Source organism: Struthio camelus, chromosome 2, assembly GCF_040807025.1.
Source record: "Struthio camelus isolate bStrCam1 chromosome 2, bStrCam1.hap1, whole genome shotgun sequence".
Classification (NCBI taxonomy): Eukaryota; Metazoa; Chordata; class Aves; order Struthioniformes; family Struthionidae; genus Struthio; species Struthio camelus.
Window position 1 is genome coordinate 93,853,682 of NC_090943.1, and position 24,690 is coordinate 93,878,371.

At 43.3% G+C, this 24,690-nt stretch overlaps 1 protein-coding gene across 7 annotated transcripts in view; it reads left to right on the forward strand.

Moving 5' to 3' along the window:
- The window catches only part of NFATC1 (nuclear factor of activated T cells 1), a 120,679-nt gene that overhangs the window by 71,091 nt on the left and 24,898 nt on the right, over positions 1-24,690 (forward strand). For 3 of the 7 annotated variants that reach the window (XM_068931600.1, XM_068931604.1, XM_068931601.1), the window contains exon 9: positions 13,873-14,559. In XM_068931600.1, the coding sequence (XP_068787701.1) occupies positions 13,873-14,559 (687 nt within the window). Of the gene's footprint in view, positions 1-1,291; positions 2,941-13,872; positions 14,560-24,690 lie in introns of those variants that run through there. The other 4 variants (XM_068931602.1, XM_068931603.1, XM_068931605.1 and 1 more) reach the window with 4 other exon arrangements.

Sequence of the window (24,690 nt, forward strand, 5' to 3'; positions counted from 1 at the left end):
TCTTGCCTCCAGCATTTGCATAGGCCTTTTTTTTCCATTGTATTCTAAACCATGGGAGTAGTAGTTGCTTTTGCAAAATTGGTTTATGATCCCCTCATTCTGAGTTTGAAACATCTGATGTTTGCTTGGCACTCTGTGGGGTGATGCGAATAGCGACTGAGTGACAGGCAGCAGAGAACCAGCCCAGACTTTATTCTGCAAAGACATCTTTAATTATGGCAATTTTTTGAAACATTTGGAATCTTGTTTAGTTTGTGACACTGAATTAAATCCCTGTGAAATATCACTTTGGTGTAGAGTAACTTGAAAGGACAAGTGTAAGGCCCAAGTAGGGAAAGAGGAGCTAGAATTTAGTAGCAAATATGCCTTCCTTCCATTCTCCCTTGGTTCTCAACTCACATTCTCTTTGCATATATATGTATATAGGTAGTTGAAAAAAAAATTACTTTCTTTGCAAAATCTCCCGTAACAGTAGTAAGAGTGAATACACTTCTGTAATCATGAGAAGTTAATAATACAGTATATATTTATTTTAGCTGCATTGTAGCTCAAAGGTTTTGCCTTTGTGTTGCTGGCAGTTGTTTCCATTGTGCCTTGTAAAGACAGATATGATCACCTCGACTACATATTCAGAAATCACTTGCAATGCCTGAATTCAGTCATTTAAGGTGCTGTATTTCCAGGAAACCTTTTTAGGATGCTCTGTTTTATTTAATTTCAGTCCAAGGGATTCTTGTAGCTTTTCAAGACATTGTAGAAAACCAAAGCTTAGCTCATTAAGAAAAAGAAATAATTGAGCCAACCACCATTAACTAAAAAAAATATAGAAATGAACAGTGTATTGATCGAGACAACACTGTGTCTCTTGTTCAAACAAATCCCACAAACATGGAAGGTGTAGTTTTTTAACAGGCACATGTCAAAGTAATCATCACGTATAAGATGTGTTTTTTTTCTGATTTTATGCTTTAGAAGCAGTCAAAATGCTAACGTTTCAATGCCTACCATAATTTTACAGATTTTTTTTGCATGAGGGATCTTTTAAAAGCTGCAGAACACACATTTAGATGTCTTTTACAGCTCAGCTAGACGGTGCCAAAACAAAATCCCGCATGTGGACTAGAGCCGAAGTGTTGCGCGAGCCGGCTGGCGGTGCTCCTGGGGTGGGCGTGCGTGTGCGCCGTGCGCGCCGCCAGCGGGACGGAGGCACGCGGAGTGCCACGGGCCTCCGCCACCCGAGCCGCCCAGCGCTAGTGTTTTCCTGTAGCTCCTGTTTCTCCTCATTCCATAGGGGAAAACAGCCAGTGGATCCAGGGACTCGTGGCCGCGCTCATCCCACCTCCGGTGAATGGTCCCATGGCGTCTCCATGGAGTACAGCTCTGTGATGGGCGGCCAGCACACACCGCCCTCTCCAGCACCTTGTTACGGCTTCGCTGCCGTAAGGCTTCGCCCTTGCTGGGGAGAGGTGGCAGGACTGTACTTTTCCTCTGCGTTAATGCCGGCGCTTTGCAAAACAGGGGCTTACTTGGTGAAGATGAGTTCCTGCCCCAGAAAGAAAGGGTGGGGGGGGGGAAATTCCTATATAAATGAAAATCTTGCTGCTCTATAAATGAGAAGTTTAACAAACAAAGCAAAGCAAAGCAAAATAGAGGTTTCAAAAAAAGGGAGACTAGGTCTGGAAAAGGGGCTAGCTTAAGCCTTCAGCTTGGGACAGGCTGTAAACCTAAGTAGTCATAATCCACTTTTAATTGAAATTTTGAATTACTGGTTCAATTCTGCTGAATTTGAACTATCCTCAAATCCTCTATTTGCCTGTATTGTACATAAATGATTGCAATGTCATTTTTTTAGTATTGCTTCAATATTACGCATTGCTGAGCAATTACATATCAGTTTGGTCCTGGAGTCTGCAGGCTTTAGGCTCTTGAGACTACTCACCAGACACGCCTGGCCCAGAAATATAAGTAGTTTTCTTTAACGTTCTGGCATAGGGACTCCACACAGCTCGTATGGTAAGTACTAATACATTTTGCATTGCCACATCCCATTAGAGTATCACGGCTAAGGCCCAGTACCCGACGCTGCAGCCAGGAGTCTGGGTAAAGTGGGATGAGCAGATGCGAGACTATTCCACTTTCACAATCCCTCCACTGCTGCTGCTGTTTGCAGCAGGGCTCTGTAGGCTTTGTTCTGCACAGCAAAATGTTTTGGGAAATCATTAGTGAATCCTGCAGTTGCACTGGATTTTCACTCGGTAGCACTTGAGAAGAATGCTGTTTTCTCATTTTTGTTTGTGACTGCTTATCACTGTGTTTATGTGAATTTATGATACCATTGGCACATATATGCCTTTCGAACAGGAAGAATAGTCTTCTGAAGTCACTAGACATAAGCAGTAGCATTTGAGGTATAAACTAATCAGGAGAGGATGAAGAAGCATACAAAGCAAGCAGATATGTATGCTGTGGTTCAAAATCCTGTGCTTTCATCTGCTAAGAAAGCTGAATGAGTTCTCCAGCTCAGAGGCAAGAGTGCAGAAGACTTTAAAAAATTCATTAAGTGATGAGGGTTAGATCTCTGTTTACTCAGATTTCTTTTGAATAGGAACATCAAAATGAAGGAAGCTTGTTGAAGAACTTATTTCTTGCAGATAGGAACTAATGCTGTCTATGATTTCAGTTATCTGATGAGTATGGATATCAAGAATGGTGAACGTAGAAGAGTTTTTCTTTGAATTATATTTAGGCAAGTAGTGGTATTTGACAAAGCAAAGGCAGGCTAGTTTGTCCAGGAGGTTTTTAATAAAATGGAAAAAAAGAAAGTCGATGTAATTCGTTTACTGGAATGAAAAATATGCCTTTGCAAAGAGTTGATTATAAAATATTTCCTGTTTTCTGTTTCTGTCAGGCTTTTTAATTTTTAAAGCATTATTAAAAGATCGTTTCATTACTCCTAGTTTTTATTAAAATGGTGTTGATATGCTGGGACCTTTTGTTTTCACTTTGAGACATGCATTTCGCCATCTGTAGGGTCAGATTTTCAAGTGCACAGCCTTCACCTGTGCAGCCAGCTTTTTTGAAACGTCTTTGCTTCCATGTAGGCACCTATGTAAGCCCCAGGATGATGAGCTCTTCTGAAAATCTGGCCATTTGGACAAGTGGCTCAGTAGGAACAGAGTTCCTTCGAAACCGTGGGTACTAAACTAAACTGTCCTGAAAACCTGCCCCGTGATTACTAGGTGTACCTTATTATTGTTTTCGGCACGGCAGTACGAAAGCGAAGAAAGTGGTTAGCGTGCTTCTGAGAATGGTGAGCGGTGCCCACTGCACATTTTTGTCAGCATTGTATCAACTTCCTGCCTTCGCTCTAAAATTATCTCTTGACTGTGCTATAGCCGAGTACAATCAGCAGTTTTCTAGTGATTACATTTAGCAGCCGAGCCTCTGTTTCACCTCACCTCTTCCGCCCACAGCTCACTTTCTAAGTTAAAATGCTGCACTGGTCACGTTAGTAGAAAACAATAAAATGAGGATGCAGAGCATTGCCGGTCTAATGTGACACAGAGCACCGCTTTTACTGATTGTCCCCTGACACCTTTAAACTCGGAAGATTTGTGGAGTTTTCGTGTTTGAGGCTGGCAAAATTATTAATCTAACTGCGTCTGCAAAACGCTCGTAAGATGGAAACGGTTTGGGGAGGAAAGGGGGAAATGAGTCCAAATTCATAAAATGCAACATACGTCATATAGTCATTGTGAGGAGGAGCTGTTCTGCTCTGGAGGCGAACAGCGAGACAGGCGAAAGCGCCAGGTGTTGAGGACGGAGGTGGGTAAGGGGTAGGGAGCAGAGTGATGGGCAGGCCAGCAGTGCAGGGGGCCGCTAGGGACACGGATGCCCAACGCTGGCGGTCCTCATGACCGGCGAGCACCTACCCATGAGAAACCCAGGCAGAAAAGGGAAGTGGCAGCACAGAGTGCTTCGGGAGCAGCTCGCAGCCCACTTGGGGAGCTGGCGAAACAGGCACCTGGATCAGTAGGCGTGCATTACTCGGAGACCCATTTTAAGTCATCGGTGCCTTGCCAGAGCAGTGTGAAAGAGGGCCCAGCGAAACTGGGAGTTGGGACTAACGCCTCAAATCTGTTGCAAATGCTCCTGTCGGCCGTGATGAGCCCAGGAAGCAGAAGGTTTGCTGCCAGTAGAGGCTGCACGACCCGGGGCAGAACAACATGGAGGAAGGAGAGTTGGCTGCAGAGATTTTTTGTGTTTTTAGGTGAAAATATGAATTATGGTTGCTCATTTTCATACAATGTGTTGTTAGAGTTTATTTCATTTTGGCTGCTAGGTGGCTGGTTGTTACTTTCAACACTTAACAGGGTAACAAAAAGCAGGTGAGATTTTGTCAGACTCCTGTTTCCGTTTAACAGGATCACTAAATTCGTCATCACCATCAGGACCCATCAGCCCTTCTCCTCCCATTCCAGCAGTGGAGCAGGATCTGTCGTGGCAGCGGAGGAGACAGTCACGTTTGACCCCTTTTTCTCCAGCATTACGCTGTTGAGGGCTCTTTCTCACAGTTACTTAGTCCCCACTAGAATTGTCCACACTTTGTCCAAATGACAACCTGTTTTAGCCATCAGCCAGAGCCTAGCTAGCCCCATCTGATCGGCAGATGTGGTCATCTTGATGTTTCTTTAGAGGTGAGCTCTGCTTTGCTGTGCAGTGCACCATCCTCCTCTGGAAGACCACGAAGAAGCACTACCTGCTGTGAGGTCTCTCTTAAGGCAGGGGTGGACATGTACTATTTAGAAGACCCTGGATATATCTGACCAGCAGGCCCCATCATAGCAGCAATGATCACCAATAATAGTTAATTTCCAGCCTATAAACTTATATTTTGGCATTACCTCCTGTTTCGAATACTCCTGTTCAGGGGACAAAATCCAGCCTGTAGTTTTGATCCCTGAATCCTTCTGGATTAGCATTGCTAGGATTGGCTCCCTTGCATCCCAATGACTTCACATGCATATGTTAGCAAGGCTGGGGCTTTAGGACCTTCCAATTAGCTTAAAAGCAAAAAGGTAAAACTTCTGTAAGGGAGAAAGAGGTATAGAATTACATGGGCTGGATTACAGGAGATATTTATTTTTGATCTCCTCAAGTGGCTGATCATCATAATTAATCGAGCCCTGTGATTGATCCTAAAGGGGATGTTGTTCTAGTGGATGTTTGCTCTAGCTGAAATACACAGGAGAGGATGTGTTTTAGTGTCTGCGGGAGGGACTGCATCAGTCTCTGAGGAGAAGGAGTCTCTCGGAGCTGAGATGACTGGGAGCAGCAGGGTTCAAAACGTTCTGCAAAGAGGGTGGAAGTGGTGCGCTGGGAGGGAGCCGGGTCTAGAGCTGGGGAGCTTTGCATGGGCTGCCTGCAGCTGCTCAAGGACTGAGAGAAGAGTACTGGCGGGACAGGAGAAGGGAACCATCGATGGGCCGGCAAGCCCTTCGCTGGGCAAGCCGCAGTGGCTCTGTGCTGCTGCCTGCCGGTGCTGGCCACCAAATCCCAGGAGGGAAAGAGAACCCAGGGGAGGGGAGGGTACATGATATGCCCGAGGGCATATAAATATTTATAGTATACAAAGTGTATTTTGTGAACCAGTTAATTCCTCAGTCGGCATGACTGGAAATATGCTACTGTGAGTATAGTTTTGGGGCAGGAGCTCCACAGTAAGTTTTGTTTGGTACCAGCCACCCCCCAGCGCTTCCCACCCGGACCGCGCGCTGCTGCCTGTGCACAAGAGGCTGCATAAATGCTGGCTGCCCCCGCGCTGCTGCCCTTTGGGGTCTTTGCCCACAGCCTCTGTTTTACCGGCCTCGTCTCCTCGTTAGGAAGGCGGGAGTAACGCCAGTGCTGCCGGGCTAATGTTGTGCTCTACTGAGGAATTGAAAAGAGCTCCCTTCCGTGAATTTTGGCACGGCTGACTGGCATAAAAAACCACGGCGAACGCAGGCTGGACGTGCACGGTCCATCCTCCAGCTCGCAACAGCCCCCGCAGCAGGGTGCTGCCCTGCGGGAAGGACAGCAGAGCAGCCCGAGGGGAAGGCAGAAGAGTAGGAATTGGCGTGGGGAGGAGCGCTCTCAGTGGAAGTTGCTGGTGTTAGTTTTTATTCCTTGTTAAGCTGATTCATCCTTCCCTGGAACAGGAAGGAGTATTTGCCATAAAGAGATATGATCTCAAGAAAGCCTGGTGAGAGAAATCCCATTTTTAAGACTAATCCAATTCAGTCAGGCCTCCGGTGTGAACTCCTAGATTTCAAGCTGCGTTCCAACAGCTCAGGCCGCATCATCTTTGATGGCAACTGCTTCATGCGGGCAAGGAGACCAAAGAGATTTGAAAAAAGTGGTGTTTTGTTTAGAAAAAATAAAAAAAAACAGCGAACAGCCATAATTTGTTTCACAGGTCTAGCATTTCCCTTAGAGGAGAAAAAATTATTTGACTTAATTTACGCTTTTCAGCGTTACGAGATTTAATAAGGTCTTATCGTAGAAAATCAGTCATGTCTTTCAAAATGTTTTCCTTTTTTGGTTCAAAGAAAAATCATGCATATCTTGTCTTTTGTACCAACATACAAACCAAATGCCCTTAGTCTACCTTCCTCTCCTCCCCACCACTTAACAGTGTGTAAACCAAGCTACCATATATGATCTTTTGTCGTCTTATAAATATGTGTTGAACAACCTAATGGTTTAACAGCTGTTGAAAAGCATTTAGTAATTGAGTTACCTGGAAAGCACTTTCTAATCAGATAATGGCACTGTCAGAGATTATGGACTAAGATGCATGTGCAAGGCTCCCATCTACCTCGATGCTGTTCTTACACAAAATCATACATATGCGCCCGATCCCACGAAAATATATACACATAAAAACAGAAAGGGCAGGCAGGCATGTGTTGGAGGTATGTATCCCTCCTAGTGAACAGGCGATACAGCTTGGAAAGCGGCGTTTGCTCTTTCCGTGAAAGCGGCCAGCAGTTCTGTGAGCCCACTGAGGCAGTGCTGGGGTGGAGGTGGCTGGACCCTCGCCTCGCCGGTGGGGAGCCTGGGGCATGCCCGCCACCAGAGTGGGCTGCAAGCGTCGCGATCTGCATCGGGGGCGACCAGCCCCTTCCCAGGTGGCTCCACAGATGCCTTGGTGGCCAGGGGCCTTCGTCCTCCCCTGTTTGCTTGGTCTCACTCAAGGCGCAGAGGACAGTCACGGAGGTGACATAAAGGAGGTTGAGTGAACAATGCATACTAAAAAAAATTCCTTCTTTCTTATTTCCCAGAACGCTCCTTTTAAGGGATTTTCCCTTCTTTCTTGTGTTAGGTTGAAGAATGTACATTTTTGTAGAATAGATATGTTTTAATGTTAAAAGTTTCAAAGTCTCTCATTCTTCCTCATTAAAAACACCTTTTTTGGCTAAAAAGGATAAGATAGGACACCCAGCTCACACGTTCCCAACGATAATAACAGAAGTGTAGCTTGGCCAACTGTTTTCCAGAGAAGCATGAGGTATTGCCACACCAACAGGAGCTCAAGATACCAGGAGAGATAGCAGGAGAGATAGCCTGTGTGGCCATGGATCCCTCAGTCCCTGTACGCCCACTCAGAGGCCTAGGTCTCTGCAGTGTGGTGACTACCGTAGTTCTCCATCTCACCAGGATACTACAGCGATAATTAGTTAAAAGTCTGTCAGATGCCCTGTTAATGTGCTAGCAGGGTGAATAAGTTCAAATACTTACGCAGGTAAAAGCTGCTGTTTTACATGTCTACTGCCTACAGCACCTCCATGGCTTGAGGTTCCCTTTCTTTCTGAGTTCTGCTCTGAATACTATTAACCAAGAAGCAATGGCCTGACAGTAGCACGACCTTTAAAAACAGGTTTTGGTTGACTTGGTGCCTAGTGAAAAATACCCAGTTCATGGACAGCATCTCAAAGGGCCCCTTTAATGATTGTCTCAACCCTAGGGTTGAGTGTCTGTCCCTTGGTCACGGAGATTACGAACCTTTGTAACCAGGGGACGGGCATGCATTGGCAGGGTGTTTGAGAAAGTTTTGCCCAGATACTGCTGCTCTGATGCGGCAAAAGAGAGGATTTCAGTTTCTGAAGGAACGTCTGGTTCGTGGTAAAGAGGGTGTGCTATTTGGTTTAAAGCTGTCATACAGGGAAGGTTTTCAAGGGCACAAATGGCATTTAGGAGATCAACTCAGTAACGAAGATTTGGCCATCTAATCCTCAACTTTCCTTGGAAGTCTTATCCTAAATTTTTTACCAATTATGAGACGTTTAATCCAGAGGTTGAAGGGGGGGTTGTGGGGGGGTGTACATGATGAAAAAAGTAGTGTTTTGATTTTCATATGCTAACGAAAATCTGTGTAGTGCTGCCAGAGAACTACATCATAGTCTGCGCCATGAAAGGTGGCTATTTTGTTTGATAGGTTCAGTCAAACTGAGGGCAAAATAAATAATATTTTAGTGCCATAAATGTCTGCATTGATAATACTATGTGGAAACGTGAATTTGTTTGTTTAATGTTAATCAGGACAAACATCTGTATAATTTATATGATTATATCTTCTCAATTCACATATTTTAATAGCACCAAAAAAAAAAAAAGGTTTAAAAACCCATCTGGCTTGCTAAAGTGTAAAAGCAAACAGACTTGTTAGAATTGTCAAAAAATATGTATAATTTATACTTAAGCACTTTCTGACTCCCTCTACTGAATGTGCGTGATTTATTATTTTTCTTCAAGCCTTGATATATTAACATTTTACCTGCTAGAGAGGCCTTCATTTAAACTCAGGCTCACAGAACTGGCTGAAATGTTTCTCCCGCGCTCCGATCCACACAGAGGGCCATTGTCTGCAGCCCGGTGACTTGGCATGATGTCATAGGACTGGTCTCTGAGCAAGAATTGGAGGTAGCTGTGATTTATAGCTAGGGCTGCTGCCAGCACATGGCTCTCAGAACTTCATATTAAATTAGATGACATAATGACACCAGGCCAGAGCCTAAGGAGTCGTCGTCAAACTATTTAGAACCAATTAGCACAGATTAAGTCACTTATCGGGCTAATTTGGAACTTTGAGCCGTGTCACATTTAAATATTTGGAATTGAGGACAATTGAAGATCATCCGTTGGCCAGCCTATCGTGTTGTGAAATAGCAAGCATTTGCACATTCGCTGTACTGCTGAACTTGCGTTCATTTTTCCTGTTTGTAGCAAGGGCCTGATCCTCCAGCAGCGTAGGGTCTCTTACACAAATATTGCTACTTCTGAGCCTGAGCTGAGGTAAAAATCCTGCATTGTCTTCTCTGTTCGCAATTTCACAAACTCGGACTTCACTGCTGTAATTTATTATTGGCAAATCTCAGCGTATGGCAAATTCAGTTACAGTTTTTCATTCTAGTCAGCTGAGAGTCTGCAAAACTGAGTGTTATCTCACCACCACAGAGCAGCTCTAAGACAGAACGTGTATTGCCATTTGATATGGCTCTATTAAATTTAAAAAATAGTCCAGTTTATGCTAAAAGTGCTTGCAGATTCTGAGCAGCTGTAGGGCTTTTTTGTTATTTGCCAGTCTAAGCCTGCTTTGTGTCTAGGAGTATCTCTTTGAGCTGGCAGTTTTTCACAAAGTCATTTAAGATGATGGCTGATTTGAAATAGTTGAGCTAGAAGTTAGCCAGGTTAATGCTGTTCTCTGTTAAATATTAATCCTGAGAAAATTAACTGTATTCTGTATATCACATTGCATCTCCCTGAGTAAAACACTCACTTCTGCAAGTGAATGACGGTGAAAGTGGATATGGCAATTAGCTTATTGTGCCTCCACAGGGATGTATTTGAGAATGAAAACCCTTTTTCCGGCCTCAGGTTTGCAAAGGTTTGAGGTTAATCTAATATGAGTCAGTAGGTAAGTGGTAACGCTAATCTGCTACTGGCTGATGATCGTCCCTGACTGCTCTGAAGGAACCCACTAGATCACTGCCTAGAAGCAAATGCCTTAATAATGCAGGTGGGCCCCTGAGCTCTGTATCCTTAGTTGCTGTAAATCAGTTAACACTGTTTATCCTAGCTGAAGGTCTTGGCCGGAAGAAAGGCAGTGAGGGAGGGGATAGGGTGCGTTAGGAAGTGGGTAGCTGTATTACAGGCAGAGCAAATATTTTAACTCGTTTGAGTAGTGCCATAGACGCTGTGATGGTAAGTGGGTAGCCAGTGCATGATGGTACAGAAGCAGGCTGTACCAAAGTCAAAGGCTTCTTGCCTTGATTTCAGAAGGTTTGCCTTGAAATACACAGAGCTCCTGGCTTGGGCTCTGTGCCGTCCTTTGCAACGTCAGTGCGGAATACTACTTTTTTTTTTTTAAAAAGATGTTTTACATCAACTTTGGACAGAAGGAAAATACTTTCTAAATGACCAAAAAGTCAAACCCACAGCTCATTTGAGTTCCATTTGAAAAGTATCAGCATTGGCAAATATTTTTGGCCTGTGTTATTCCATTTGGTGAAGTTACATAGGCTGGAGAGAGGCAGATACTGGATAGGATGTCATAAATAAATGGTTATCTGGCATAATGTAGTAATTTGTGGCATATCTGTCTTCTGCAAGTCAAGTAGTATAGTTATTCCTGAAAAATACAAAAGTGGAGATCTGGTCAGAAAGTGAAAAGTTAATGTCAGCGTTTCTGCTGACATACTCGGCTTTGCAGGTTTGGTTCCAGAGCATCTAGGTTGTTAGTAATGATTTCTCCAGGAAAAAAAAATCCTACAGAGCCTTGTTCTCCAAATTGGTGCCCTGTGAAGACATTTACATTTGTTTAAACTGGAGTGAATGGCTGCCATCCCAACTTGGTAGGATCCGTACCTTCACTCTCTGCAGTGTGAAGTGACTGTACTAACTGCAAGGCCCTGAAAAGTCAGATACAAATCCCTTTGCAATTTCAGCATTCATACTTTTTCTATCTTTCAGTGAAATACCTACATCCTAGCAATGAGATTAGCATGCAAACAGCATATGTGATATTTAGCAAAAGGAGACTTGTTTATAATGCTGGAAAACCACGCTGAGAAAAGTAATAGACACAACTGAGCTGAACGAGTTCAGACACCTTTAAACCTAAGAGCAGATAGCACCTGTTCACTTGAAGATACTTTCTTTGTCATCCCATAAAATAAATGAGACTCGGGAGCAACTCAAGGGGATGGTATAAATTGATATCACATAAAATGGAGGTACCACTTAACTTCATATCCCTCCTTTCTGTTTCCCTCTCTTGTTACCAGCCCACTGTCAGAGCACAGGCTATCTTGAGTTACCCTGGCTGGTTCCTGTGATTAACACCAGCCTCAGTTTTGCCTCTGAACTCTGAATTTGCTGTAAAGGGTAGCCAAGAGCGTCCTTGATTGCTGTCACCACATCCAAGAGAGTCCTTGCCTGACATGCCTAGGGCCATTTCTGCTCATTGCCAGTTCTTCGCCTGGTACAGAGTGGGACTTGCTGGTTATCCTTTGTTTGTTGCCACAGCTGTATTGTAATACAGCAGCAAGCAGAAATTTAATTTACAGATTCCCAGTGTTCATGGCCACCAATGTGACCCCCAAATAGACCGCTGATGGCATTGCTTTTATAAAGAAAATTTTCAAAGAGAAGGGACAAAAATGTGGCTGGCAAACCAAGTAGCGAAGAAGTGCCATAGAAGGGCTACAAAGAGAGATCAGCCTGAGATCAGGAACATATCTTCCTTAAAGTTTCCTCCCTCCAACCTGCGTGCCACCAGGGCAATAAGCCTACCCTAGGTTATAACAAGTAAGACAACTCCAGGGTTTATTGGAACTGAATTGCCAGTGGTTGAGCGTGGAATTATTTAGCGCAGGTGTTTCTATAACAGTGATATATTGGGAAAATTCAGTGTTCAACAACCATCATATTTCCAGCTGTGCTGTGGTTAGTGCTAGTACAGTGAACCTAATATAAAACATGTGAGAATATTTGCTAGCTCAGGAACTTGTTAAAGGTATTTTCTTACAATATCTGAGCTGCTATGTTTATCTAGGTGCGATTCTTTGGTCTTGCATTTTCATAAAGGGTGTGATATTGGTTTTATAAAGCTGTCACTGGACCTGGAATCTGCTTTTCTGCAACCAAGTGCATTAGTAGCCTTGCTAACTAGCGTGCAGCACATGAGCAGGTGAAAATAAGAGGATGAGGAATCCAATGGCGGTCCATTATCCTTTGCACGTTCATCTTGAGCAGCACCTGTGCATCTGTTACATATATAGAGACGTGTTTTTACTAGGAGTGCTAGAAATCTTGAAGCAAGTGTTGCAAGCATCTATATGTAAAAGAATATAAAAGGAGCAAAGTTAACAAGAGGCTAGGGGGCTGTAAAACAAGCGTAGTGAAGTACATTCACCAGCAGCAAAATCTCTGAGTGTTAAAAGAAGTTTTATATGCACACACGTGCATTTTTAGGGGTTCTAAAGACTCATACACAAGCATAACAGTAAATGGCTTGAGCATGTTTGAAGGTGTTTGTAGATCGCACATTTGCAAATATAAACACGAGGAGAAACACACAACACGCATGTGCTCTGAGTTGTCCAAAAACGTTTTATTAATAACTTTGTGCCCTAATGGGTCAATTATTTTTGTATTCTAACAGATATTCTCTGATATCACCGTCAATTTCTAACAGTACCTTCAAGCTGTGGCTGTTTCTATGGATCTCTTTTTGGGAAAGAAGATAAACTCTACCTTGCATCCAAACTCAATTGCTCTATGCATTACAGTTGCATTGGGCTAGAAAAAATACATCTGCAGACTGGCTTGGCCCTGCTATTTGTAATTTTCCTGATACAGAAAATGGGTGTCTTATACCTGTGAACTGCATGTGCTGTGGGAGAAGCAGGAAAGGCACCTCCCCCTGATCTGAGAGAGAAAGCTGATGTGAAAAAGGTGCTTTGATTTGAGGAAGGCCCTCTTCCCTGATTCGAGAAAGGAGGTCTCATTTTTCATAACTGAGCTGATGCTACTAGACCGTCATTGCGTCCGTGACCTGGTAGTATTTAGAGACCTCGCTTGACAGGTCACTCTTTTGGGACAATGAGTGGAGGAAGCAGAGGTCTAGAATAGGAGTCATTCTCTTGTGGTAGGCGAAGATTGAGTTAACATTTTTTAGGGGCTGGCATTGGCAGTTCAGATCCAGCTTGGAATCACTGAGAGTTGGATGCAGCTTGCTGAATATTTTACACCCGTTGGCTGGTTAGTGAGATTAAACACAATCGTGTAAAAACAAGTAAATCAAATCCTTCTCTTTCAAAAAAAACCCCTCATAATTGAAAACTTCTTGTTCATAGTAGTTTGTCATTTATCTTTGCCATTTTACTTTCCTTGAACTCTGAAAGCCCCATCTCCACCTTATTATGCTTGAGTTTATCGAACGCAGGCATTTATCAAATGGGCCATCAGTAGCCGTAGAAATGCAGTAGTATATCCAAGTTAAAATTCTTGCTTTGATTACTACAAATCCATGGAGCCCTTGGGTCCAAGGCTTCTGCTGAAGCACAGCTATTTGCAAATAGATTTTTATAGCACATTAGTGCTGGAGGAAAGTCCAAAGAAAATAGTCCTTTTCAATATTAGAACCAGCTGTGACTTTCTTGTGCTGATGACTCATTCATTTTTTTTTTATAGGGTGGGAGAACTAGGCAAAAGACACACAGAGTCTTATTCAAGACGTTGTTTGTTTTGCAAAGGGTATCCTAGCCACAAGCCAACTTGATCATACCAATATGCAACTCATGTTTATTTAAAACTTTTTTCTTTTAACAGTTCCAATTATAAAAACAGAACCCACAGATGACTATGAGCCTGCTCAAACCTGTGGACCAATGAACCAAGGCTTAAGCCCTCTCTCTAAACCATACTACAGCCAACAGATCATGATGCCCCCCGATCCTGGTTCGTGCCTTGTGGCTGGCTTCACCTCCTGTCAGCAGAGAAATGCCGTGATGTCACCCTCTCCCAACGCAAGCCCCAAGCTGCACGACCTTTCGTCCTCTCCTTACAAGTGCATCCCCAACCCGGGCCATGGCCACCTTGGACTTCAGCAGCCCACAGGAGGTGTCCCCACCATACAGGAAGTGCCAAGGTCTATAGTTGTGCACCCAAGCTCTCCCGAGCAATCATCTCACATCATGCTGCAGCCGCAGGTGAGTCAACATCTGAGCAGTAGCTGTCCCCTTGGTTACCAACAAACACTTTATCCCAACAGTCCCTCTTCTCCAGTTCCATCTGTTACCCAAGAGCCAACCTATTTGCAGTCCTGCAGTCCAACTCACTCATCCATAATGGGTCAACAGCAGCAGCAACTGCCGAAGGTTCACAGAAATGAGTCTCCAACAAACCAACCACTGTCATTGCCAGAGTTGCATGAGGAAAGTAATCATAATTTGGCCCCTATTCCTGTAACGATCAAGCGAGAACCTGAGGAATTGGACCAGATGTACCTGGACGATGGTAAGTCTTCCGCAGCTGTAGAGGTTTGCGTTCAACCATGTTGCTATATCAGTGAGTTCTCTTAACCCCTCCTCCTTTTGAATCCCGGTGGAAGAAAGTTCAATTAACAGCCTTGTGAAACGGTGCAGAGTTTTGCTCGGATTTTCTCTTTATGGGAACGGGTTCTTTAATTTTGTTTGCAATAATGAAGCAAAGTTATTTAAGCATTAAATGCTGTTAGTTACTGTAGAGCTAGCTGCATGATCAATAGCTACACTGCAATAATCTTAACCGTATGGTCTTGGCTTACGCCTATGCCAGTGACCTGTGGAACTGCAATGAAAACATATTTAACGTTGTCCCATCCATAAGGCAGTGAAACTTGTGGTACTTTTACTTGTGGAAATCTGTTCACTGGAACTAAATGATACACTACTCTACTTCAGTTGAGAAAGTTCAGATTAAAAATGGAGGCATATCTTTCCGTGTAACTTTTCAGTCTGGTGGCATCTGACATCCACACTACCTTTTCTTCAATTCTGATTATGGACTTGGTGCTGCTTTTTTTTAATTAATATTTGTAAGATTTTGTATGTATATATATTCCACACGCACAACTGCAATGTTAAAATGCTGTGATGAACCTGTCAGACTCTAGTTTTCAAAGATTTATTAGCTGAACATAATAAAAGGGGTAATCTGAAAACTGATTATGTGACCTCGCTGAACTGTGATTTAGCACTTAACTACTAAGTATCCCAGTAGTATTCTGAACGCTCACCTTCATGCAGTACGTGCATTCCCTTTCAATAGCCATATAACTTTATATAACATACTATCCTATTTGAAGAAAAGGCCTTTGAAATGGCTGCATTGAAACTAATTGGTGCCAAGGAACATCTGAATGTGATTGTCTTTTGGGGAGAAATTCACTACACTGTTTTAAAAAAAAGGATATTTAGTCATTCTGTTTTAAACAGCATGATATTCACTGATTTAGGATTACAAATGAATGTTTTGGAGCTTGAGTAGTAGCTTATTATTTTTCAGCTTTGCGAAAATGATTTTCCTTAACAGAAGTTGTTATTGGTTACGTGGTAGACTGGTCTAACAAATTTTCATAATTAGGAGTTCTGTTCACTGAAGTTTTACACATCTTTTATGACAGGGTTTTCTTTATATAGTGTGAATTCCCACCACATATCTATGGTGCAAGGAACAAGATTTCGAAAAAAAGGAACACAAACCAAAACAAAAAACATGCCCAGATTCTGGTTTTGAGAGGAACCAGAAGTTACCCAGGGAGGGAAGAGATTACAGCTAGAATCTAAATCTAGTCCATAGCTGTACTTCTAGGAAAGCACAAAAAATGAGCAGTCTTAACTGCTTTACCTCTCCAAAATGCAGCAGCCACTTTTCTCGCAGCATTTTCAAGGTTGCCTATGGCTGGTCTCTGCCAGAGGGAAGGGACTGTGGCTGAGGAGTGGAGGGTGAAGCTCCTCAGTGGTGTTGGCTCCAGGTTTCTCCTGGAGGAGCAGGGGAACTTTGGTGCTGTGTGTCCTGGAGCAGAGGTTTTAATTTTTGCAGCAAAGATTTTCTCTCAGACGAAGCATAAATAGCTTAGTCCTACGCATCTCTCTTCAATCCCCTGTTCTGGACATGTGTGCCCACTAGTCCTCTGAAGCAGAAGTAATTGTAGAGGCTGCCTGTGTACACCTACACTGATATTTAGGGTTGGCTTCCTTTTCAACCAGCCAAATGCAGGTGACCTTCCCTTTCCTATCCAGTAGGCTATCAAAATAATTTTGTGGCTGATCACCAGAAATATATACTCAGCAAAAAATTCATAGACACAACAGTCGTGGTAACAATAAATAATAGAAAGCAATTAATTTATATAGTTCCAAAAACTAAACACCTGCCTCTCCAAAATTAGTGGTACATTGTTCTTGAGGGAAAATAAATTCTCCCACTTATACCAGTTTCTGAATTGCAGAGGCATACCAGAGGAGTTGACTAACTTTTATTCTCACAGTTGTAGTAGATGTCTTCCTGCTCTGACCTTTGTTTTCTTTTCAATTAATTTACAGTATGCTATCCCTTTGCTGCTGCTTTTAGCGATGTTATTGCTACTTACTATTTTCATTACACTGTGTGCTAGTGCCAGCAGGCTTCTGTGTGGGTTACTCTTTGTATTTAAGAAAAAGCAAATTCCCGTTTCTGCATTGTCCCCTTGTACAATACCAGTTCCCACTGAGGGTAATCGGAAATGGTAACCGAAAGAGGAAGTCCCTTTTCTATGTCTAAACTGACATTTAGGTTGTCTTAGATGTCACACTGATGCAACCCAACTCACATGAGCTGCTCTTTTGTGTTTGCGCCTTATTTCACTGCCTGAAGGAAAGGCCATCTGCTCTGTGCTTTGCGTTGACAAGTGAAGCCCTTGTAGAAATCAGGAGGGGACTCCTTAGGGGACTCTCTATACGGGCAGTTGAGAGTGGAAGTGTGCAGCAGAGGGGCTGAAGGCAGGAACCGCATCTTGTGGGGTTCATGCCAGCTGAGACCCTCTGCTCAAACACGCAGCGCCCGGGCAGCCCTCAGACACGTAGCAAAGCAGTGCGAAGCTGCGAGTCAGGCTGGAAGCCCATTTAGGTGTATGCTATGTACGTACATGGAGGCAACCTTACAACTGTCAGTAGCTGTCTCGTGTTACGCTGGATTTGGTGAAACGGCAGCGCGTCCCTGGAAAAGGTGGCCTCGTTCCCCCTTGTTCTGAGTCACAGGTTCTCGCTGCTTCCTTTGAGTCACGTGTATTGATTATGGAGCGGCAGAGCAGGTTAATGGCAAACTAACTTGCCAGAAATAACAAAAAAAGAGAGTCTTCCGTTGGGTCATGGAACTATGTTGCCCAGATCAAATAGGTCCATCCAGCCCACGAGACGGGGAGGAAGCCTGTTGTTGCAGGTCAAGGAGTGCAGCAGCCAACCCATAAGCCTGAGTGAGCATGACTTGAAGCCACATCCTATGTCATCTTATCCTCCACAGCTACTATCTAACTAGCTCATCCTGTCCCAGTAAAAAGTCCCCTTATGCTCACCTCTTAGTTGTGGAAAGATGACGTCTCGGTTTCCTGCCACAGTCTCAAAGGGCAGTTTGGCCACTATAGTGATTGCCTAGAAACCAGTGTAATTGCTTCTGATGTCCCGGTAGCTGCTGTTCACAGGGATACTGTAAGCACAAAGCACTCCTTGTAGCTGGTGCCTTTGTACTTGGTGTGTTTCATTCAGACTTCGGGCGATAACTGTGGAGTAAGACACTACCCAGAGAGAGAACGGGTGCTGGTCTGATGGAATAGACAGCTTGTTTTTCATGGGCATGATTTTTTGGAGTAGAAACTTTTAAACCCTTGGCATTGCTTCCTGTTAGTACCTGTTAGTACAGTATCCATCTTTAAATGTCTTCCTTGTTGGAGAAGAGGGTAGGCCATCTGTGCTTTGTGACCGTATTCTGAAAATCTGAATTCAGTCATACTAGTAAGGACAGTTTCTCTTTTTCTGAACAGATTGCCGCACCATTTCTTTATAATTTGTTGCTTCACTGATTCAGTTCAGACCTCTTCACATAGCATGTTTAAACTCTTTTAAAATTTTTTCAACCTTTGCACATGTGAACAATATGAAAGCCCAACAGATGAGATGTAGTGCACTGCTTTCCTTCCCTGTTGCTCTAAATATACCAATTCATTTCCCCATCCCTGAAGTAATTTAAAAGTAGTGCAATATTTTAGTGGCATTAAAAATTAAATTCTGAAAGCGTCACTACCTAAAAGAAGTGTCAGTAACTTCACAGTGTCCTCTAACTATTTATTACCTCCAGTTTTACTTGAAGGTACCTGTGAAAAATGTAAAGTAGACATCTAACACACAGGATTACTGGACAAATAAAATATCTAACTGTTATGCCAGATGATATTTGGTAAGGATTTTGGTTACATGTTTACCATTTTGGGCAGGTTTGATTTATGTATCTAATATGCATTTAGTAATCTTGGACCAGGTATAAACAGAAATTTTTTGGTTTCAGCCTGGGGGATCAAAGCAATATTCATTCCTTTTGGTCTGGAGTATATCCAAATATAGACCATCTATACTGTAGAGTTCTCTGGAAAAAAAGCAGTCAGTGAGTTTATGTAAATATGTATTCTGTATATGAAATTTCTCTGCTTCTGCAATGGTAGACAGCTGAAGCGACACAAAGGGAGCACCCAAAGAGGCTTCCATTTTGGCAAATAAATTTTCATCTTGGCAATCTTCTTTTAAATCAGAATCTGCAGTCTCCACCTGGGCTACTCATTAAGCGGGCTGTCCATTTCATTGTGGGAATATGTGATTCAAAATGTATAACATATTTGAAACTCACGCGTTAAAGTGATATCTGATATATTATGGCTGTGCTCTTGATAGTGAAAGGTATCTGGCTTGTATACAAGCACTCTCGTTTCTGGGTAAATAATTCCGAGCTCAACCTCCAAACAAAGATTACGACCGACTCCCTCTGCCGCTTTCACAGCAGTATTTGATGCAGTGGTCTGACAAAGCTGTTGAAACGTGACATTTCTGCGCGGGTCTGATTGCCTGGGTGAGCCTGTGCTGCTTTGCAGTGGGAGGGGTGGTATCTCCTGTTTTCCCAGCTGGGAGCTGAGCACCACGGGGCACCCCGTGTGCAAGAGCCACCGCGCCAGGGCCGAGGCTGGCTCCGTTTGCTGCTGCAGGCACTGTCCTAGGCACAGAAGGGGATGGGACATTTTCCCTTTTGGATCTAGGCTGGGAGTAGGGCAGGGCGCTGGAGTGGTGGAGCCTGTGGAGAAGCCTTAGGTGGGCAGACAAGTAGGCTGATTTATCAGCTTGAGGAACCTCTTCAGTACAAGCCCATGTAAGTTATTGCTCTTAAGACTTTGCTGTTTCATTTGGGGATTGATGAGCTTAATGGCCTGTACAGCCCATTGAGGAATAAAGTGGCGTTAGCATTGTCCAAAGAGGCAGCCAGGTTGGGGAAACCACGAGCTGATGAGAACCCATCCTGATCCCTTGAACCAGTCGTTCTCTCATGGGGATGTGAAAGATCACCCTAACTTATATCTCCCTTTTGAACATGATCCTCCTTCCTGTCCCCTAACTAGGACCCAGGTCAAAAGCTGTGCGAGCCTGTTCTTGAACTATTCCTGGTTCATTTTTGTTGACCGGGACAGCTCAAGTAATTTTTCCAAATTTTAGCTGCTTTTTTTTAGTGGTAGAAGGAGCCCCACGTGGACGGCAGTGGAATGTAAGTTCACACAGCTTTCAGGATGTTCAGGCAGCCTGGGGACCGGCCAGGCTCACAACAGGAGATGCTAAAGGTGACTCAAAATTATCCTCTTTTTCCCCGTTTCCCTTTCCTGGACCTAGTGTAGCTTGGGTGGAACACAGAACTGAGCTCCAAATCTTTATTTCACCAGGATGGAGAGAGTTCAATTAGACATGCTAATGCCAAGAAACATTTTTCAGGTTGTAACTGGCGCTCCCACAAGCTATTACATTCTTTACCTGCAACAGAATGGCACTCAGTTGTGAAATTATTTCCTGCCATTAGAAACATCAAAGAAACTAGTTCTCGTTGCGAACAAAAATAAAGCCATTTCTAAAAAGCAAAGGGGAAACACATTGGTACCAACAGAAAAAAGATACAGGACTTATTTTCTCAGGAGATTTGAAGGTGTACTGTATATGCCGTGATCCCGTTGTATCAATGTATAAAACTTAACAAAACCAAGTTGTAATGAAAAGCAAAGCGTTATCCTAGAGAGGAGTCTTTTATAAAGATATACTTGATTTAAGAAGCTGAATAAGATCTCAGCTTCTTCAGATTTTTCCCATGTTCAAATCTAAAATTTTGAGATGAAATCTCAGGACACTAAAATCAGTGGTAAACTCCCATTGACTGCAGTGGGGCCAGCATTCTACCCTCAGTTTAAAAAATAGTTTTCCAGAAGTCCCTGAGTTCTTTTATAGGTGCCAGAACTGGGATAACAATATCTGAAAGATAGATCTCCTGTCTGAAGTTTTGTATATTAATTCAGCCTCCTTCTCTCCACACAGACTCTTTCATAAAGGTTTGGATTCTGATCCTGACTTGATCTGACCTATAAATCTTTGTGTAGTAAGATGAAAATATATAGATCATAAACAAAAGTATCTTGATGTTTAGATATGTGGCTAACAGAAAGTATCAAAACCACATCATCATCTTTTTTAAAACAAGGAGGCTTTTGTTCTTGTGATTGTCTTTGCACAGCTGTGAGTTTTATAGTACTGTGCCAATGAATGCACCCTTTGCAACTTTTATTTTACTCTGAAAAGGTAAATTGGGAGAATTAAGCCTCCAATAAGTACGTAAAAGTGGCAAAACCACAGGTAAAGTGTTACTGAAAGCTGCAGCCCTGCCAGCCATTTCATTTTAAACATGGCTCTTTTAAAAATAACTTTTGCAGTAAAAGCTGTAACTCCTGGATGTAATATGAGCTATTGCTAATGTCATTCCCATGAATTGCTTACAGTGTTGAACTGTTAGATGTCTGACAAGTCCATATATCTCCTGTACAGTATATATGAAAGTATTTTGCCTCTAAACCATATGTTCTCTTTTTTTATTCCTCCATATTCTTCAGATGCACGTGGTTTGGTGATATAGTTTATTTGAACAGGAACTATAGCAGACAGAATTATTCTTTTGCTGAAATGTATCCTTTTTCATACATCTCAGCTTCATGATTAAAGTGATTGGCTCTTGAGGCATTAAGTTTAGTCTGCTGCTGCCACAATTATGCCTTTGAAAACTTCTGAGTGCGCTCTGTGATTTCCAGTAGTCCAGATGTCATTAGAACAACATGCAGGTAGTCTGCAAAGTCCAGTAACACTGTCTACACTTCAGTCTGGATTGTGTGAGCTTTTCCCTCCCTCCCTCTTGGCCTAGCCTTCCAGCTCGGGGAGAAAACAAATAGCTTTCCTCATGGAAAGTTTTACTTAATCTGGCTCGGTGCCTGAGTCTAGACCCTCCTCGTTTCTAATGATGATTGAAAGTGTACATGCTACCGTGATAAAACATGCTGAGTCGTTAACATTTGGGACATGGGTTAGATGTGATGAGTAAGGGAGGACTGAAGTAATTCATTAGAGTCAGACCCTCGGTACACTGGCATGTCTAGGTTTGAGGGGTGTCCTGTTACACTAAACCGCACACCCTCCGGACGTCAGGGATGAGGTTTTGCTGTTTCTAGTGGGTTTTGGTGAACTGGATCTCCCTGGAGGCTCATCAGAAGAAAGCCCTCAGAAGGGTAAGTGACAAGAATAGGCATCGCTTTCTGATTTTTCTGCAGCCCCAGGTGCGCCGTTGCCCACAGAGCAGACCTATCTACCTTTTGGGCGCAGTGCGCTGTAAAACTGAGGAGTGAACTTTGCTTTCTTTTAACATTAGCACTTAGATTTCTAGGGAAGTCTTTGAGTCTCGGGCTTTCAAGAAAGTGTCCAATCCCTTCAGCAAAATGCTGAGCGCGTCCACCTCCCTTCGGTGATCGCGGACGCTTAAGAGAGTACTGGCAGGGGGAGCACGAGGCTGGCAAAGCAATGGAAAAGCAGTAGAAAATCAGCAGCGCTTTGCAATGTTTTGATATCCCAGAGTATTTTTAGTGTTCAAAACCCAGCATTTGCTTGGTGTGCATCTGCACGCACACCTTCGTGCTAAACGTTTCAAGTCGTTAAGTATACAGCTGAAGCCATGATATACCACCTCTTTTCAACTAAATGCCCACTTCACACTGCAGCCCTAGTCCTTCCTGTGCAATTAACTGGGGAAGAAGTTGCTTCTCACTTCCGTGTCTGATTCATTCTCTTTATTTCCATAACAATGCTTATTGGCATTGCTGTTTCAAATGGCAAAGGTTTTGTGGGTTATTTTTTGTAAGTTTTCCTTGGCGATCAAGGGAGAAGTTGCAGTATCTGAGCCTTTGTAGCATTTACATCTGCCTTTAAGCCTGGAGGAGTGCCAAGGAAAATATGTGGCTTGCAGAAGCACAAGCTTCGTGAGAAAGCTTTATTCAGATGCGATTCATTTGAGGAATATGTTGTTTGTTCGAAACGTTTCTGCTGAGCTGTGCAGAGTTGGCTGGTCAGGTGTTGCTGTGTGGCTCGTGCATGGCCTCAGTGCTCTCGTGTCCTGAACCCATCTTGGCAAAACGTTTTGGGGGAAGTTGCTTTGTACAGATCCCTCTTCTCCAGGGAATGGAGGATCATGCAGGCGCCTGCTGCATCTAGGAAGAGTTAGACTGAACCAACCTGCATGCCCAGCCCAGCAAGCACATACGTGCCAGAGGAAGAGCTCTCATGAGTAAACTCACTGCCTTCACGTACAGCGAACGCCGCTAAACGTTCACAAGCCGTAATGTTACTAGACTGCAGAGCAGCGGAAGGCTTGCCTCTGCTCCCGCTTAAGTCAATAACACAGTTCCCTTTGGGTTCATTGGGAATAGGACCAGGCGTACGGCTGGTAGTTAAAATGCATAATAGCTGCATTCATTGAAATCGAGCTGCTGATAGACACTTGGAGACGGAGTCTTTTTCTCAGAGATTTATATGCAGCACAGTCGATTGTGTCGTCTACATCTGCTGGACAACTGGGGGGGCTTTCAGTCCCGGCACTTGCAGTGGTCCTGATAGCAGCTTGACCCTCGCTGTCCAGAACAGGCTGTTTGATAACCTGACTCCTGGTCTTTCCTCTTTCCCGAGGAGCTAATATTGATTACTACCCGAGGGGGAACATGCTTTCCACATGAGGCTTATCTCTGGGCTGGGAGGAAGCTTATCAAAAAACCCAGCCCCTCAGAATATTCTTTGCCTCCGTAACTGGGAAAGTGTGCAAAGACTAAAAATTTAAAAAAACCTGAAAACATTTGGCAAATAAGAAATATGGTAGGGAAATCATTGGCCCATTCCTCTCTGACCAAGCCTGGCTGGTTTGTCTACAGCCCAGAGAGCTGGCCCAGCCCTCTGCCTGCTTTACTGGCTTGGCTTTGTCAGTCATTCTTTCTCGTTTTCCACAGTTTTAAGTCCTCTGAAAGACATATCAGAAAGCAAAGTGAGATGGTGCTGAAAGTAAGCAGAAACTCTAAACTGTTATTCCTAAGTACATGAATTACAATTTGAGCATTTACACAGTCTTGAAAAGCACGCTACAGGCTATCAAAGTCTGTAATTAATGGATTAAATTCTTTGGAGTGTAGTTATAACTCAGTCTTGCAAGCATCATGTGAGTATAAAAACATTGTTGTCCTATCTTGACTTTGTACAACCAAACCATGATTTTGCTACCTAATTTTGGCCATTCTGCAGCCATATGAGAATGCAGAAGGTAAGATTTCACTCTCCATGTCTATACTGTCTAAATTCCTCCACATGTTAGGGTTCTGTGGGCACTAGGGCTAAAGGTTTGTCCCGTTTCATAACTCTTGTGATATCTTTGCAGAAATGCAATATATACTACTATTTAATCTCGATACTCTGACAGGAGCAGTCAGGTTTTTTTTTTAGTGCTCCAGAGAAAATACGTGTTTCATTGCTACCTTATAAGCAAAATCTGCTGCAATTTACTCCAGAAATAGGGAAGTTGCTATTTTGAGCCTAAAGAGAAATCTCTAAAAGGACAAAGCTACAAAGTATTTCTTGTAAGTTTCATTTTATTTATGTCCGGTATATGCAAATCCACACACATAAACAAGTATCTGCATACATATGTGCACATATATGTAATGGGATATAAGACACACTTAGCATACTAATTCTTTTGCTTATTTGAAAGTGTGTGGTGGGCGAGAGCAATGTATGTCTCTTCTTCTATTCATGACTGACCTCTGAAAATCCTGCAGATGTCTGTAGAGTAAAACCTCTCAGAAGGAGGAGGTCAGGTGGAGAACCCCATGCAATGGGCCTTCTGTTGCGCTTAGGCAGTTTCCAAACCAAAATGTGTATTGGAGCTCTGAAATCTGGCCGCATGCTGCTGAGCTGCAGTTGTCACTGTTGCTGAATGATTTTCAGGCATCTAAGCATTCGTTATCCAGCTATTCTT